Raw genomic sequence first — 19,298 nt, 5'->3', positions numbered from 1 at the left:
CTGCTTGCCAAACTATCCCATCAGCAAGAATATGCAGGAGACTCTTGAAAGAAATGGAGGTTACTGACTTGTAAGCAGAGTTCTTAGAAATGAATGCTGCATAGTCACACTCCCTACCCATCTTCCCCTCTTCCTCAGAGGTCTAATGAACACTCTCTCTGATGCAGTAATGGAAGGAACTGAGGCAGAGGAGGGCATCACTAAACATTGCCCCCAGGATGTTTAGGAGCAGAGAAGTAGGAGTGAGGACATAAATGCTGTAACAGGCACTGCTTGGAGGAGGTTCCACACTCTAGGCTTCAGCAGCTGGCACAACCCGTGAGTGTGAATATGCAGAGTCCAGTTACAAGTAACAGCTTCCTTTTTTCTTGTCAGAGCAGAGCTTCTCTCCCCTCCCCTCCACTTTTCCAACTCACAAGCCACACTCTTTTCTCAGGCTCCCTCCACTACTTCTACCTAGTGCACCCATGCTAACCCATCCAGGCCTCCACCAACAACATCCCCACTCCCACAGTGCTTTCCTAGTCTTCAGATATCAGCTTTAGATCTCTGAAGGTTAATATGTACCAGTGGTGCTAGTGATAATCCAGGATACATGAAAACATAAATACCTCTTGATACTGACCTTTTTTTAAAAAAAAAAGTCTGGGAAATTCCTACACAGCTTTAACTCTGAAGTAAAGACTACATAATCTCTCAGTGCAAATCACAAAAACCCAGAAGTAGGAGTTAAGTCATTCTAGACTTCACTTCAGATTCAGCCACCTCTCTTCCACTGCCCACAGAGCAAGTGCAACTATAGCTTCAGCTGTGAACACACTATGCCAATGTGCACACATACAGATATCATGTAATGACTCCATCACATACATTTCTGGACAATCATAAGCTGGTATTTCATGTAAGAATTGTACTTGCCTCACAGGAGAAAATCATAGAATCACAGAAATGTACAACTGGAAGGGACCTTGAGAGGTCATCTACTCTATCTCCCTTCGCTGAGCCAGGATGTTTGTCTAATAAATAAAAACTATGATAGTAATTACTGTGTGTTTTAACTGTCCTATTCATGCAGGCTTTCCTAAACATGATAGATAAACAAGGCTCTTGGACACCATTCACAACCTAACACCATCTCTCTCTCACTTATGCACACAATACAAAACCAGGTACAGAACTATGTACAGTATGACTTAGAAAGCCTCAGCAGTCCTGCATTAGTGATCCAAACATGGAGAAATATAACTAGTAAACATGGGAAGAGTTAAGACTGCCTGTTCCTTTGTCGATCGTTGCCCCAGGGATTTCATATTATTTGATAATGGGAGAAGAGATGTGAGCTGCGGGATGGCAGATAAGAGAGGAAGAGTCTACAAGACAAAAATTCCCCACCAAAAATTCAACTTTTAAGAGAAACCAGGTCTGGAAAACTTCAGCCCAATAGCTGAAAATTGTGCCAACTTCTGAATGAATGAAAAGAGGGCCACAATGGAAACAGTACTTGTGTTACCAGAGGCTAGTGGTGGTGGGGAGCTGACCCACAGCAGGCTCAAACAAGGTTTCCTCATGCTAAGGGTAGGTAATAGCAAAACCCCACAACCCTGGGTACCCCTGAGTAGTGTTGCACTACTACATAAGGTTTATAATCCCCATTTGAGGTCATTTGATTGTGGGGTTCTACAGGTATAAGCCCTGCAAAAAACAGCCACACCAGGAACACTATTCCACTGTAACACAGTTGTCCTTTGCTCCGAGTATTGCATGTGAGTTGGGTTATAAGAGAGGGGAGGAAGGAAGGGAAATAGAAGCATTTATATACCCAGAGTGAAGACTTCAGGAAGATGTGGTTCCTGCTTGCACTGGGGAGGCCATGGCATAGTAGTCAGGGAGGGGCCAGGTAGGAGGGGGGAACACATTGCCTGGGTCAATGGCATGGCTGGAGAAGTGTTCAGAAGCATGGCTGATGGGGTCAGAGGGGTGGGAGGACAGGCTGACTGAGCATGCTAATTGTAAGACATGATATGTACAACTGTCTAAATGACTACTAACTCCTACCAACTATATGTCTAGGAAATTCAGTGCCAAAAAATCCAGTGTTGCTTGGTGGCATGTCATCCCCTTGCAGACCATTGAGTTGAGCAAAATTCAAACTTCGGAAAACCAGGAAATGCAGAGTTCGTAGATTCTAAGGCCAGAAGGGACCTTTATGATTATCTAGTCTGACCTCAGTTAAGGTTGCGCCTAATCAAGTCAGCCTTTCTCAAGGGGACTACTTACCACTAAACAACATTAATTCTGCACAAACATAGTTTTTTGCCATTGATACATTATTTTTGCTTTAGCAAAGTGTCTTGGGGTGAAATGTGTTGTGTAAACATAAAATATTAGAGTGGTGCAATTGGGTAGAGTGTACTGTAACATCAGAATAATTGTTTTACTGGCAGGTCTCCCAGGAAACTGATTTAATGGTGTTTGGAACACAGTCTGCTAGTATATAGTAGTTTAATTATGACCAGGTGTTAAAGATTGCAGACAAAGCTCTGTTAGAAGTACTATATTTGCCGCGCTAACTTTAAGTAAGAAAATTGACTTGACCTGAAGAGTAGTAGTCTATTCTGAAGGCAAAGGAGAATATTTTTAGCAAAAAGTAGGAAGAAAATTGGTTATGGTTGTCACTGGTGTCTAGTGTGGGTCACAACTGTGAGTGCCAATATTAGGTCAGACTGTCAAAACTTGGCAGACACCTCCAAAATGGTTCTATAGTTAGATTTAACCAAACCAGCAGTATATGCCTGCTCCTGGGTCAGGGCTGATCTTCACTACGGGGAGATCGACACTGCTGCAATTGATGCAGCAGGGGTTGATTTAGTGTGTCTAGTGAAGACCTGCTTAATTGATTGTAGTGTTCTCTGGTCAACCCTGGTATTCCAGCTCCCCAAGAAAAGTAAGGTAAGTCGATGGGAGAGCGTCTCTCATTGACGCAGAACAGTGAAGACACTGGGGTGATTTGACCTAAGCTACATCAACTCCAGCTACGTTATTCACGTAGCTGAAGTAGCATAACTTAGGTCAACTTACCCTGTTAGTGAAGACAAGCCCTCCCTTTATTAGCTCATCATAAAGCCACTGACAATCCTCTTAGCTCTCAAGCCTCCACACAGACAAAATAGACTACTGTGATGAAAGGTTATTAAAACGAATAATCACCAGACATCAAGTTCTGGCTCCAAAGAACTAGTCACTTACCACCAGGTCAAGACAACGCTGCTAGCCAATCACTTTAGTAAAATTAACTAAAATTTTATTAGCTAAGAAAAAAAATGACAGTTATTTCAGAGGTTTAAATCAGGTAAAATACATTACAGAGGGTTTAGTTTGTCAATCCACAATTGTAGCAGAGATGTTATATCTGCTAGTTTTCTATAAGTCTACAGTTTACCCAAATAACATTGGGGACCTCAGTCCTTTGTTCAAAATTTCCTTTGTCAGACTTCAGCAGTCCAGAGATGTGGTGGGAAAGAGGGGGTCAGGAGCCTTTGTTCTTGCCTTTTATATCTTGACCCCTCTTCTGGAAAAATCCTGGCTGTATCATGGAGTCAGATGGTGCCAGTGCTTATGTGCTGGCTCAGACAGCTCCACTGTCTACCAGCTGGGCCAACAGTTCTTCTATGAATTGCAAATTTTGCTTCCACCTTCTGCGTGGAATATGCTGCTTAAGGTGTCTTCAGAGATGACATGTAGAGGCTTTTGTTTATAGCTCCTTTGTTATTCCTGAAGGGCTAACCTGTGGACATTTCCTAGACTCAGATGTTTGAGTTACAAACACCTAGCCAAAATTTCATAACTACATACACAGTGTTGATACACACATTATAACAAGATACTTGTACACAGCAAATTAGAACTTTTCCAGTGATACCTCAGAAAGCATACTTTGTATAAGAATTATCACAATTTTGTAAAAGTGGTGACCCTATTAGTATTATAGACAGTCACCTTCCCCTTTATACAGCATCACAATGTTCTTTTGAATTGCTGGTCATTTAAAAAAAACAAAACACTACCAATTTGAAATGTTGCCTAAAATTTTGTATTTCATTATGCCCATTTAGATTAGTAATAAGTTCTTAAAGGGACACAGTCAATTTGAAAGCTAGTGACTTAAAAAAAATAATTTCAGGTTTTACACTTGCCCAAGAGTATCCCCGTTGTTTTTGTGGTTTTACAATCACATTTTTTTCCTATAAAAAAAGAAGACCTCCCACAAATGGGAAGCTCACCATCTAACTAGTCATCAAATCCTCAAAGTAAAACTGGGAAAAAAAATTCTTATCTTAGTTATAGGAATCTTAGATGTTACTTGTAACAATAGTAGATAATCACACTTCTGTTTGAAAGACGTTTTTTAAGTTGATGTCCTTTTAACATGTAAACTTCCTATGTTATGAATCATCTTTATAGTGGTTCCATAGTTAACGTTGGAAACAAGGTTACACTTGCACTCCCTTAATTTTACAAAAAGTATTTTCACATGACATTGTTTAAATATTTTCAAAGTACAGAGGAATTTTTCTGGTAAGTTTGGAGGTAATTGATCGAACCCTGCCAGCTTCAGTTTCTGAGGGTGCATCTGTAGTGCAAAAGAAAAAAAAATGTGGACACAAGTTACTGAGCCCAGGACTACAGATTTGGTCTTGCGTTACAGCACTACAGATAGTACTGGGAATGTTTCTGCTTGGGCTGGAGCTCAGTCTCTGAAACTCAACAATCAGGGTGGGTGTCAGAGGCCAGGCTTCAGCCTGAGTGGGAACATCTCTGTAGATCTGAGCTCTAAGACTTGCTGTCACTGGGAGTTTTTTGCAGTGTAAATGTACCCGAGAGAATGATCAGCCTGAGAGCCAGGACAGAGGAAAACGAACTTTCCAAAAACGTTAGTTGTCATTTAACCAAACTGTATATATTAACTCTTTTTAATCTTTCTATTAGAACACAGCTGTCAATATTTTCCCATCAATAGGGATAACCTTTTATGGTCACTGGAATGAGAAGTCAGGTTCTTTTGATACTTTGAACATTTTGAGGAGAAATGTCTGGAATTCCCTTCACTGTCATCCTGAGCTTCTGTATCAGTATGATTAATATGCTAAAAGAAAAAGTTTAAGTTACAGATTCAGAGCAAAAATGTAGTCCCTTGCCTCTGTTGAAAAGTAGTCATTACAGAATTCAATTTCAGCCAGTGCATTTGTTTGTACATGTAATTTGACTGGTTATAATTATTCTAGATTTCAGTATTTATTTGAGGTAAACAATAGGAAGTTTTAATGACTGATCACGCTAACTGTTTCTGGACAGTCATGAGCCAGGATATCTTTCTTTTGTGTAACAATTATACTTACCTTGCAGGAGGAAATGATAGAATTATAGACATCTAGGGCTGGAAATAGACCTCAAGACCTTATCTATTCCTGCCAGCCCCCTGCACTGAGCAGTACCAAGTACCTCTAGTCCATCCCTGACAGGTGTTTGTTTAACCTGTTATTAAAAACCTACAATGATGGGGATTCCACAGCCTCCCTTGATAAACTATTCCAGTGCTTTTTATCCATGTCTGTCTTAAAGTGTGGTGCCCAAAACTGGACTAATGCCAGTTACAGCAGAACAGTTACCTCCCATGTCTTACATATGGCAGTCCTATTATAGTTCCAGAACTGTGTCTTTTTCTCAGTTGCATCACACTGTTGACTTGTCTTCAATTTGTGATCTACAGTGATCCTTTTCAGCAGTACTACTGCTTTTTTCCTATTTTGTATTTGTGCATTTGATTTTTTTCCTTCGTAAGTGTAGTACCTTATTGTCTTTTTATTGAATTTTATCCTGGTGGTTTGAGATCCATTAACCAGTTTGTCAAGATCATTTTGAATTCTGATCCTGTCCTCCAAAGTGCTTGCAACTCCTCCCAGCTAGGTATCATCCGCAAATTTTATAAGTGTTCTCTTCACTCCATTATTGAAGTCAGTGATGAAAATATTTAAAAATACCAGGCCCAGGACAGATCCCTGCTGGTCTCCATCACATACATTCTTCCAGTTTAACAGCAAACACTGCAAAATGAAGAGTAGGAGGAAATGGGGAGTAGGTGAGGCATAACCAATGTCTGAAAAACACTGACAGCCACAGGTGAAAGAAGCTATGAAAAAGCAATGATGGCATAAATTATTAAATGTTTTCTTTACAGAATAGCGGCATGGATCGAATTTTCTCAGGTATTCAGCCAACTGGGAAGCTCCACCTTGGCAACTACTGTGGAGCCATCCAGAACTGGATGAGGCTTCAGGAAGAATACAACTCTGTGTTATACAGCATTGTAGATCTGCACGCTCTCACAGTACCACGGGAGCCAGCGGTCTTGCGTCAGAGCATCCTGGATACCACTGCCACTCTCCTCGCCTGTGGTATCAATCCAGAGAAGTGCCTCCTTTTTCAGCAGTCACAGGTCAGTGTCCCAGTTATTTAAAACTTGATTCTCAGATATGGCTATCTGGTGTTCCCCTGCACTTTGCTGAGCACACATAGCAATGTGCAAGTCCGTTATTCTTTTGTGCTTACTGTCCTAGAAATTCTTAGCAGTGTTAGAGTCCAAACTCCTGCCTTCACTAACTCTCTGCAAAGGTCAAAGATTTGATCACAAAGTCCATCCTGGGATACATATATTTCCCAAACAGCCTAGGACTTTGTGACTCTGAAGTCAAACTTATTAGAAAACAATGAGTCTTGGTAGCAAGAGTGGAAGCTTGTAGTGTGGAAGGGCAGAGTCCACTCTTGCAACCACCAGTGGAGATACAGAGGTGCTGAATACAGGGTCTGAATTTTACCAGCTGGAAACAAGTCCTAATTTTCATTATCTTCCTCCTTGAATTTGGTTCTTGTCCATGGTTCGTCTGGAGTTTCCTGTGCATCTGTCAAACAGAAGTGCTGCAAAAGATAAACCTTAGAGAATTCCTTAATTCCCTGCCCTTTTGAGTGAGATTCTCAAGTAGGATGGATTTCATATAACCTTCCTTCAGTAGTACTACTATGACAACTAAGGCCTGCTCTACATTAGAAAATTCCACTGGCTTAACTAAATGGATATTAAATCCCTCCAGTTAACCCAGTGAAGTCTTCTAATGTAGATGCACTTAAACCAGTCCAACTTTTGACTAAACCTATTTATTTCTATTTGAGAAATTATCTTATGGTTTAAACTGGCTGAACCCTTGCTTTAGTGCAGTGGGGCTGGCACTAAGTTAACTAGATTGATTTAAATTGGGGATGCAACTTTTCTAATATAGATATGGATAAACTGTGGTCCTTTTGATCCTAAACATGCTAGCCTGCCTGTTTATAATATCTGGCATCCCTCACAAAGGTATTTATGCAGATAATCACCTTCCTGGAGAGACTGTTGTCTATCTATTAAATGTCCACTGTGGGTTAGTCATTCTCTTATTCAGAGATTTTTAGCCTTTTTCTTTCTGAGACCCCCCGCCCCCTTGTCCCTATCTCACAAGCTATAAAAACTCCACTGCTCACCTGTGCCACAGTAACTTATTTTCTGCATGTAAAAGCCAGGGCCAGCATTAGGGGGTAGCAAGCAGGGCAGTTGCTTGGGGCCCCATGCCACAGGGGTCCCTGCGAAGCTAGATTGCTCAGGATTCAGCTTCAGCCCTGGGTGGCAGGGCTCAGGGCCCCAGGCTTCAGAACCATGCAGTCGGGCTGGCCTTGCTTGGCCGACCCCCTGAAACCTGCTCACAGCCCTCCAGGACTCTGGTTGAGAACCACTGCTCTAGTTACCCTCTTTTGGTAAACCAGTTCAGAGGTTCCTTTTTTTCTTGTTCCTGGTGTGTTTATTTTGTATTAGTTAACTTTTCAACCCGCATTTACAGCATACCATGCTCTGGAAATTTGTCTACACACGTTTTTTAACTTTCATTAATTGACTGTTAACTAGCTCAAGTTAGCTAACACATTTGTACATCCTAGTCTGAACAAGTCTACAGGCAGTTTTGTGGAATGTCATTAGTATATACATATATGTTTGCCAATTAAGTCAAATGTAAAATTTCCTCCAGTGTAGACCTACCCTGGGTGAATGTTATCAGAAATAAGTTTGGGATGCTAAATAGCTTCAGATGTTTTCTGTCCCTGACCATAGGTGTTGACCAAGAGATATCTCACTGTCTTTTTTGAGGCAGGTATTATGTTTTGCCCATAATTCCTTTTTACCAGTATTTCTCCTTTATAGGACATTTGAATTATTGACAGACCAGAAACCAGTCTGTCACAAGCCTTCATTTCACCCAAGTGATTGTATGCATCATAGCTGAGTTCTTTTGGGAAGCCAGTGTAGCCTCTAATTAAATTGGATTGATCTGTGTTAAACCCCAGTGTCTCTAGTGAGCGATTCCAGCTCCTCTGTAGCTACAGTTTTATAACTTGTAATACAAACAGGATTTCTTAACTGTAACTGTGTTTCATAGAATCATAGAATAACAGGGTTGGAAGGGACCTCAGGAGGTCATCTAGTCCAACTCCCTGCTCAAAGTAGGACCAGTCCCTAACCAAATCATCCCTGCCAGGGCTTTGTCAAGCCTGATCTTAAAAACCTCTAAGGAAGGAGATTCCACCACCTCTCTAGGTAACCAATTCCAGTGCTTCACCACCCTCCTGGTGAAAAAGTTTTTCCTAATATCCAACCTAAACCTCCCACATTGCAACTTGAGACCATTACTCCTTGTTCTGTCATCTGCTACCACTAAGTACAGTCCAGGATCCATCCTCTTTGGAACCCGCCTTCAGGTAACTGAAAGCAGCTGTCAAATCCCCCCTCATTCTTCTCTTCTGCAGACTAAATAATACCAGGTCCCTCAGCCTCTCCTCATAAGTCATATGCTCCAGCCCCCTAATCATTTTTGTTGCCTTCCGCTGGACTCTTTCCAATTTTTCCACATTCTTCTTGTAGTTTGGGGCCCAAAACTGGACACAGTACTCCAGATGAGGCCTCACCAATGCTGACTAGAGGGGAATGATCACATCCCTCGACCTGCTGGCGATGCTCCTACTTATACAGCTCAAAATGCCGTAGGCCTTCTTGGCAACAGGGGCACACTGTTGACTGATATCCAGCTTCTTGTCCACTGTAATCCCTAGGTCCTTTTCTGCAGAACTGCTGCTTAGCCATTTGGTCCCTAGTCTGTAGCAGTGCATGAGATTCTTCTGTCCTAACTGCAGGACTCTGCACTTATCCTTGTTGAACCTCATCAGATTTATTTTGGCCCAGTCCTCTAATTTGTCTAGATCTCTCTGTATCCTATCCCTACCCTCCAGCATATCTACCACTCCTCCCAGTTTAGTGTCATCTGGAAACTTGCTGAGGGTGCAATCCACGCCATCCTCCAGATCATTAAAGAAGATATTGAACAAAACCGGCCCCAGGTCTGAACCTTGATGCACTCCGCTTGATACTGGTTGCCAACTAGACATGGAGCCATTGATCACTGCCCGTTGAGGCCGACGATCTAGCCAGCTTTCTATCCACCTTATAGTGCATTCATCCAGTCCATACTTCTTTAACTTGCTGGCAAAAATACTGTGGGAGACAGTATCAAAAGCTTTGCTAAAGTCAAGGAGCAACATGTTCACTGCTTTCCTCTCATCGACAGAGCCAGTTATCTTGGCATAGAAGGCAATTAGGTTAGTCAGGCATGACTTGCCCTTGGTGAATCCATGCTGATTATTCCTGATCACTTTCCTCTCCTCTGAGTGCTTAAGAATTGATTCCTTGAGGACCTGCTCCATGATTTTTCCAGGGACTGAGGTGAGGCTGACTGGCCTGTAGTTTCCCGCCTCCTCCTCCTTCCCTTTTTTAAAGATGGGCACTATGTAAGCCTTTTTCCAGTCATCTGGGACCTCCCCCAATCGCCAGGAGTTTTCAAAAATAATGGCCAATGGCTCTGCAATCGCATCGACCAACTCTTTTAGTACACTTGGATGCAGTGCATCCGGCCCCATGGACTTGTGCTCTTCCAGCTTTTCTAAATAGTCCTGAACCACTTCTTTCTCCACAGAGGGCTGGTCACCTCCTCCCCATACTGTGCTGCCCCGTGCAGCAGTCTGGAAGCTGACCTTGTTTGTGAAGACAGAGGCAAAAAAAGCATTGAGTACATTAGCTTTTTCCACATCCTCTGTCACTAGGTTGCCTCCCTCATTCAGTAAGGGGCCCACACTTTCCTTGACTTCCTTCTTGTTGCTAACGTACCTGAAGAAATCCTTTTTGTTACTCTTAACTTCTCTTGCTAGCTGCCACTCCAAATGTGATTTGGTCTTCCTGATTTCACTCTTGCATGCCTGAGCAATATTTTTATACTCCTCACTGTTCATTTGTCCAATCTTCCACTTCTTGTAAGCTTCTTTTTTGTGTTTAAGATTAGCAAGTATTTCATTGTTAAGCTATATTTACTATTCTTTCTACACATCGGGATGGTTTGTTCCTGCAACCTCAATAAGGATTCTTTAAAATACAGCCAGCTCTCCTGGACTCCTTTCCCCCTCATGTTTGTGGTCACTGTATTTATTCTTCATGTACTCCTAGGGTACCCCAACTTAAAAGAATTGCTAAGGGTGATTTTCACCCTGTTCATTTTAAAACTGTAGCAACACAGGAACCAGGCTTACTCACTGGGGACACTGTGGTTTAACACAGAACTATGAATTCAACTATCAATTCAATGTATTGACAAGTATTTTTGAGTGATGAGTGTGTATTAGGTATATAAGCAAGATAAGGCTGTAATGCAAGGCCTACAGGCTAAGATCTGTAAGATTTCAACTTAGCCACACAAGACCTCTGGCCAAAGGAGGCTTGACATAAGTAGGTGACCCAGGAATAACCTTATGCCAGTAAAGCTACAACAGTTTACATTCTTTTTTCTCAGTCTTCAGATTTAAACTTGAAGCCGGTTCAGTGTTCTCTTGATCTCAAATGTAAAGCAACTGGGATTTTGTTTGCAAAACGTTCCCCTTCACATTTTTATTGTATGAATTTTTGACATGACTCTCCATGTCATACTCCCAAATTTGGAAACAGGTATAAGAATGTTACCTACAGAGCTATAAAGGTGAAATTTTAAACCAATACATTTTTTATCTTATTTCTCCTTTATAATAAAGATGACTTCATAATGTTTTAAGGGTCGTTTGTATGATTTACATTAAAAAATGAATATTGTGTCCTGTCTTCTAACATTTTATTAGAAGATTTGGGCAGCAACTTGAGGATTGGGTTGATGACATCACAGAAGTCTGAAAGCTGAGCTAATGTGGTCCAGTCTGCCTTGAACCAAGCCTTAGACTGTAATGGAAAGATTCCCTTGACTTTAGCGAGTGTCTGAATAAGGCTCCTAGTCTCTAGCTGATGATGGAAGGCTTTATGCATCTTGCACAGTATAAGCAATACAGAAGTTGATTCTTTCAAAGTCCCTTGAGAAGGCCATTTCTTAGTACAGTCTGTGAGACACTGAATATCCCGAGCTCCCTTTGCCATCCTTAGGGGTTTAGGATGCTCTGCACCTTGCAGGATCAGGCCCTTAGTTTTTAGTGTTCTCTTAGTAACTATAGAGATTATACACTACAAACTATCCATTATATTTCATTTATCATTAAATCAAATTATAATTGACACACAACAGCTTGCATCCATTTTGGGGTATCAAATTCAAGAAATTGTAATTGTTATTATAGAGCCATGGTACAGAGTCAGCATCTTAATAGGAACCTCTGGATTTCAAGAACATTTAACATTGACAAGGAAACATTCTCAAACATAAAGTTACTGCCAGCGGTGACTCTTCACATTATGCAGTGAGTAGACTGGCCTCAATTAAATTGACTCTGGTACCTCTGACCTTTGGTATTAATATGCTCCAATTATCCACTGATGGAAAAATGTTCAAAGTTACCAATGCACTGTTATCTAGGGCTTGTCTATGCTAGTGATCTCAGTAATTCCTAACGGAAGTAGAGGGACAGAACAGTTGAAGCACAAACAATTAGCTGTATCTGGATGTGCTGAATCACATTCTGAACCATTGCAGGTTTGCCTATGGCCCCGCTACTGATGTTCAAAACTGTTTCGATTGCAGTGCTCTTTGAGAAGTACCTATTCCACAGTTGCCAGCACAGCTCTCAGAAGCAGTGGTTTCTGGGAGATTTTAAAATTCCATGGGAACACTGATGGACAGTAAGAGAAAGAGGTGTAGTAAGAAGAGGCCCTGAGATATAAACCTTGGTATCAAAGGCCCAATATGAGGCCTGAGGCCTGAGCTAAAGTAACGGTCAAGACTTTGCTAATATAAAGCAAAGTTAAGCTGTGAGCTAGAGGCAGGCCCTGCTCACAGAAGCTGGCAAGAAAAGGGCTGATGTTGCATAAACATATATCCATATAGTATATTGAAGTATAAACTTGGTACCAGGACACTCTAATACTGGAACATTCCACAGATAACAAGGAACAAGCCGACTCATCCCAATGACAGGGCCAAAAGGGTAGTATGATGGGTAGTGTTGTTTTGTTCGAACCAACATGTTCAAGGTGAGAGGCGGCACCTTACTACGTAAAGGGGCTGCACCTTGCTACATAGAAGAATTGCAGTTCAGTACATCAGGAGTGATGTGTAACTTGTTTGTACCTGTGTATAAGAATACATCCCTGGGGCGGTGTTTTTGTCCAGCCAAGGGGGCAGTGGAAAGTCCTGCCACTGACTGAGCTGAGTCCGTTGCCAGAGGGCACATACTCATAGTATGTCCTGTAGAGTAAAATCTAGAGGGAACTATCATTGTGCTTCGTTTGACAGTAAACCTGGCCGAAATGCTTTCATACCTTACTAGACTCTGTGGTCATTGGGGGTTCTCTCGGGATCTGCTGTGTCAGCTATCTTCGAAGAGCTGGGACAGTACACAGAGGGAACACACGCACGCAGCCGAGTGATATCAACACTGAACAGAGCAGAGCATCACAGCGGTAGCATCTGACAACAAAGGTATTTGAGGTGTTTGTGCTGTCCAGATTGGCACTAATTTGTTTAAACTGAAACAATATTTAGACTCGCTGAAAACAAATGGCATTTGGCAGTCATGTAAATCTAGCGTCATACCTTTGTGTATGTTACAAGATGTACTACAAGTGTGTCACAAAAAAGACAAGGAGAATTCATCGTACTGACAAGATCATCATTACAGCCTGTTCTGTACCTGTCCAGATTCCAGTGTTCTCAATCTGATAACTTGAACTACTAAATTCACTCATCAAGGAAGAAATAAAATTCAAGAATGGGTAAAATTAACAAATATGTCAGTGCAGTAGTAGTGAACGGATTTTTTATAAAGAAATTAAGGCCAATATGTTGCTTAATTTGAGGAAATTAAGATCTACAAATGTGGACTCCATTTGTGCGTGTAAACACACGCAGTTCATTCGCTCATGAAAATCAAGGGTAGGTTTGGTGAAAACAGGTTTTGTGCATGAAGATTCTATCATTTGCATGTACAAGTGATAGTGTGTCAGTGACATGGGTACAAATAGAGGCTGGGTTGAGACACTTAAATATTAGGCTTTATGCATGTAAGAAAGTTAGGTAGTATGCCTAATTCTAATATAGGTATTGCTATATAAAAGCAAAATCTATGTAGGCTGACTAAGTGGTGACTTAAAAGGAGCCATAATGATAGTCTACAAGTATTTAAAATGTATAATTATCTAGGATCCCAAATAATTATTTAGGGTGGTGCAAGGGAGTTCGGTATAACTAGCTGTGATAGATTGAAATCAAGCAAAGGACATTTTTTAAGATGATGCTCTAGAAAAACTTCCTAGTATAAAATCTGTTTGACACTAGAATAGAGTCTGGAGGAAAGAAATAAAAGTCCCACCATTATTTACAAACCAAGTTCTAAGAATTACAGCCTGGCCAGGTTACGGGATATAAGAAGAAAACAGAGGTCACAGAGGAGTAATAAATATTCCTGTAAAACAAAAGTGCTTATTTCAGAATTTACACAACTTAATAAGACTTGATGTGGAGTCTAGATGTAAATTAATGGCTGGATGACTTCCCCAGATGACAGTGAATCATTGTCTAAGATATGGGATAGGATGGTGTTGTCCCTGGTATGTGCTTCTAGTGTTAATATGTGATGTGCTGTTTACTCTAAAGCCAAATCATCTCAAAATATGCTTTCAGTAACATTCTTCTCCTGTTAGGCTCAAAGATATGTAATGTAGTAATGATGCATACCACATATGATGGAAGTGCCATAAGAAAGATTAAATTTAATTGTGGAAAATTGATTTTTTGTCACTGATAACTTTGTTAGGCCTTCCAGTGAGAGGTATATGTGAAATGAAAGACAACTGTCCCCTCTTTCTGCATTAGAATAAAAGTGCAAAAAGAACAGGAGTACTTGTGGCACCTTAGAGACTAACAAATTTATTTCAGCATGAGCTTTCGTGAGCTACAGCTCACTTCTTCGGATGCATAGAATGGAACACACAGACAGGAGATATTTATACATACAGAGAATATGAAAAGGTGGAAGTACGCATACCAACATGAAGAGTCTAATCAATTGAGATGAGCTATCATCAGCAGGAGAAAAAAAACTTTTGAAGTGATAATTAAGATGACCCATAGAAGGTGTGAGGAGAACTTAACATAGGGAAATAGATTCAGTTAGTGTAATGATCCAACCATTCCCAGTCTCTGTTTAGGCCTGAGTTAATTGTATCTAATTTGCATATTAATTCGAGTTCAGCAGTCTCTCTTTGGAGTCTGTTTTTTGAAGTTTTTTTGTTGCAAAATTGCCACCTGCAAGTCTGTCACTGAGTGGTTAGAGAGGTTAAAGTGTTTTCCCACTGGTTTTTGAATGTTATGATTCCTGATGTCAGATTTGTGTCCATTTATTCTTTTGCCTAGAGACTGTCTGGTTTGGCCAATGTATATGGCAGAGGGGCATTGCTGGCACATGATGGCATATATCACGTTGGTAGATATGCAGGTGAATGAGCCTCTGATGTTGTGGCTGATATGATTAGGTCCTATGATGGTGTCACTTGAATAGATATGTGGACAGAGCTGGCATCGGGCTTTGTTGCAAGGATAGGTTCCTGGGTTAGTGTTTATGTTGTATGGTGCACAGTTGCTGGTGAGTATTTGCTTCAGGTTGGGAGGCTGTCTATAAGCAAGGACTGGCCTGTCTTCCAAGATCTGTGAGAGTGAGGGATCATCTTTAAGGATAGGTTGTAAATCTTCAATGATGCACTGGAGAGGTTTTAGTTGGGGGCTGTAGGTGATGGCTAGTGGCATTCTTTTATTTTCTTTGTTGGGCCTGTCCTGTAGTAGGTGGCTTCTGGGTACTCTTCTGGCTCTGTCAATCTGTTTTTTCACTTCAGCAGGTGGGTATTGTAGTTTTAAGAATGCTTGATAGAGATCTTGTAGGTGTTTATCTCTGTCTGAGGGATTGGAGCAAATACAGTTGTATCTTAGAGTTTGGCTGTAGACAATGGATTGTGTGGTGTGTCCTGGATGGAAGATAGAGGCATGTAGGTAAGTATAGCGGTCAGTGGGTTTCTGGTATAGGGTGGTGTTTATGTGACCATCGCTTATTAGCACAGTAGTGTCTAGAAAATGGACCGCTTGTGTGGATTGGTCTAGGCTGAGGTTGATAGTGGGATGGAAATTGTTAAAATCATGGTAGAATTCCTCGAGGGCTTCTTTTCCATGAGTCCAGATGATGAAGATGTCATCGCTGTAGCGCAAGTAGAGTAGGGGCGTTAGGGAACGAGAGCTAAGGAAGCGTTGATCTAAGTCAGCCATAAAGATGTTGGCATACTGTGGGGCCATGCGGGTACCCATAGAAGTGCCACTGACTTGAAGATATATATTGTCCCCAAATGTAACATAGTTGAGGGTGAGGACAAAGTCACAAAGTTCAGCCATCAGGTTAGCCATGATATTATTGGGGATACTATTTCTGATGGCTTGTAGTCCATCTTTGTGTGGAATGTTGGTGTAGAGGGCTTCCACATCCATAGTGGCCAGGATGGTGTTTTCTGGAAGATCACCGATGGATTGTAGTTTCCTCAGGAAGTCAGTGGTGTCTCAAAGATAGCTGGGAGTGCTGGTAGCATAGGGCCTGAGGAGAGAATCCACATAGCCAGACAATCCTGCTGTTAAGGTGCCAATGCTTGAGATGATGGGGCATCCAGGATTTGCAGGTTTATGGATCTTGGGTAGCAAATAGAATACACCTGGTCGGGGTTCTAGGCATGCGTCTGTACAGATCTGTTCCTGTTTTGAGCAGATGGTGTAGTTTCTTTGCTCTTTGTAGGACTAGTTTCTCCTTCGGTTTGTAAGGATGGAGCCTGCTTTCTCTGTGCCTTGTTGTGATGGGCATTCTTGGTGACTAGGGCTATAGACACTTGCACCTTGGGGCATTGCTATCTTTCGCTATGATTTTGGAATATCCAGACCATTAATGGGACAAAAATTTCTGCCGTCCTCATAAAGGTGAGAAGCTATCTAAGGAATAAAGCAATGCTAACTCCTAGAAATGCCCTCTCTCATAACAACCGAATCAGCTGTAAAACCCTGCCCTGATTCTTCTCCAGAAGGAACTTTGCCATATCTTCCTTTTCCTCTGTCTCCTCTTCTAGAGAATGGACTCCATCGTGGGCAGCCCAGTCCAGACAGGAACTTTACAGGTCAACATTTTTTCCTAGTATAATTTCTTGGCCATTGACATATACTTTTTGAAGAATATCAGCCCTGTCTCTGCTCTTTTTTCCTCGCCTCCTTTCTCCATTATAACTTTTTGCAGAGAGCTAGATCAATTCTTCACTTTACTAGGGTAGAAGTGACATTTGTTGTATAGAAATCTGTTCCCATCCTTGTCCTCCCCGTTTTAGCTTCTTCTCTGACAGAGGATAGACCCTAGACCTGCAAATGTCTGAATCACTATAAGCAGGTAATTTTTTTAATTCACCAGACAACTTCTGTGCCCATTGCTTCCTGGTCTGGGAAACTGTTGGGAAAGGTTCCACTCAAACTTTGACAACTGATTCCCAGGCTGTTCAGAGAGTATGATTCTGCCTAGAAAACTGCACTGCTTTGCAGGTAGATTTCCTGTGTTCAGTTCCTGAGGTCCATCTTCACATTCCATTAGATTCCTCCCAGTGCACACCTAATCTCATGTTCATGGTGTGTTTAACTCACTGATGATAGGATGACCTCTCTTTAATCTCATCTCAGCCCCAAATCTTCATGGAAGTGGCTGCCAAATTTTGATAAGAAATGTTTTCACATTTATCTCATTTATCCTAAGCAAGTGACTGTTCTGGGACAGTTTTGCCCTTTCTTGATAAGCCAGGACAGAATCCATCACTGCCTCTTGGAATGTGGATTCCTTACCAGTTGTGACAGGCTGTGCCAGGACTTGTCACAGGCCCTTATTCTCTTTGGCCTAATCTGAAAGACTGTGTAAGTGAGCATCTTCTTCTAAATGGCTTTGAATCCCACCAGGAAATGCATTCAGATGTCTGGATGAGCTCAGGGAAGACATCAGCTACCTCAGGCTGCTGCCACTGCAGCCTCCTTCCTGCAGCTTTGTGCTGCCCTGTCTATCCTGCTCCATCACTTTTTTTGCTCTTCAGCCAGCGATTTTACCACAATCTTTAGAGTCCGTATTCTACCAAAAATGCTAAGCTGGTTTCATTTGTCTTTGCGGAACAAGAAAAGTTAGTGCCAATGAAGATTACTTTCCTAACCCCTCCTTTACAGATCAAATCTGTAGTGCAGGTTTCCAAACTGTGACCCACAGAGCACTTGCTCAGAAAGGTGACCAATTGTGTGGTGCTGCCTGATCCTTAATTCCAGCTGCTAAACTGCATTAAAGAAACTAAAAATATATTAAATACTTTCCCATATCAACACTTGCTCCAAGGTTTTTTTGTGGCTGTGCAGACCACCTCTCCCCATATTCACAATCTCTGTATTAAAATGTTGTCCATACTATGAAAAAGTTTGAGATCTCCTGTTCTATAGGATGTGAAATCAACTGCTCACTCTAAAGCCCTCCTTAGTGCCACATAGAGTTGGTTAAATACTTATGAATTCACAATTTATATGAAATTTTTATTGGAATTTTGAATTTTGATTAAATAGTGTTTTTGAGACTTTTAATGAAAAATTACCTGTTCATCTCAGTAGGGTCTTAGTTCTGAAGTAAAAAGATGACAGTTTAAATGTTAGCACAAACGACTTCACTACTGATCATTTTCAGAAACATAACTTGTAACTTCTCAATCCATTAAAATATACTCAACTGGCATGGACCAAGAAAGACTATATTTAATAAGAAGAAATATGTGAATAGTTATTTTAATTCAGATAATTGTCCCTCCCTAGGATATTCAGAGCAGTTTATACCACACGGTGGAATTGAAAGTCATGCTTAAACTGGAGAGGGATTTTTTTCTCTTATTAGCCACGTCTGTCAGTCCAGCTTCTCCCTCCCACAAATTTTCTGGGCACATTGCAATATTAATTCAAATGCCATTCCAGTTTGGAGTGATTTCCTAGTTCTTCTTCGAGGAAAGTCCTTGTGAGTGCTTCACTTCAGGTGATGGTGTGTCCCCGAGAGGGGGACAGCACAAGCATGACCAAATGAGCACTGTTGCTGAAATTCTCCAATCAAAGGCATAGGATGCACTGTCACCTGAAGTGAAGCACTCACAGGGACACCCATCTCAAAGAACCTCAGTTACTGCACAGAGTGAGTAACCTTCTCTTCTCCTTTAAATATTCTATTGCATTTTTATAAAAGAGGAGAGAGAGAAAAACACCACCTGCACCTGATTATTCTGATCTTTCACTTGTTTAAATGCTACAAGCTTCTCCTGAATATTAGGTGAACATAAATTATAAAAAGTTGGACAAATGTTTTTCTCTTTCCTCCTCTAAGTAATAACAAGTAATCCCTGTAGCAATCCATAAGCCATCTTCCCCAACTCAGTACATTGTGCTTTATTTTTGGTCCTTCAGCAAGTCTACTGTCCATCTAACAATGATCTTATTCAAGCCGACTTGTATTAATTTCAAGAGCAAGAATTTGAGATACCATATCAAATTTCCTAAAATCCAGATAGTACTACTATTGGTTCCCTCTCACCAAGTAACTTTTGTGAATTAATCAAAAGAAGCAATCTT

The 19,298-nt window shown here is 41.2% G+C and overlaps 1 protein-coding gene across 2 annotated transcripts in view; it reads left to right on the top strand.

The window, feature by feature from the left end:
* The window catches only part of WARS2 (tryptophanyl tRNA synthetase 2, mitochondrial), an 88,068-nt gene that overhangs the window by 27,720 nt on the left and 41,050 nt on the right, over window positions 1-19,298 (top strand). For both annotated transcript variants that reach the window (XR_003996681.1, XM_030534930.1), the window contains exon 2: window positions 6,236-6,493. Coding sequence is in view for 1 of the 2 variants with exons in the window: in XM_030534930.1 (XP_030390790.1) it covers window positions 6,236-6,493 (258 nt within the window). In the remaining variant the exon portion in view is untranslated. The remainder of the gene's footprint in view (window positions 1-6,235; window positions 6,494-19,298) is intronic.

This window comes from Gopherus evgoodei, chromosome 1 (genome assembly GCF_007399415.2).
Source record: "Gopherus evgoodei ecotype Sinaloan lineage chromosome 1, rGopEvg1_v1.p, whole genome shotgun sequence".
NCBI classification, from domain to species: Eukaryota; Metazoa; Chordata; order Testudines; family Testudinidae; genus Gopherus; species Gopherus evgoodei.
Note: the sequence above shows the minus strand (reverse complement) of the source record. Positions and strands in the feature narration are given on the sequence as shown.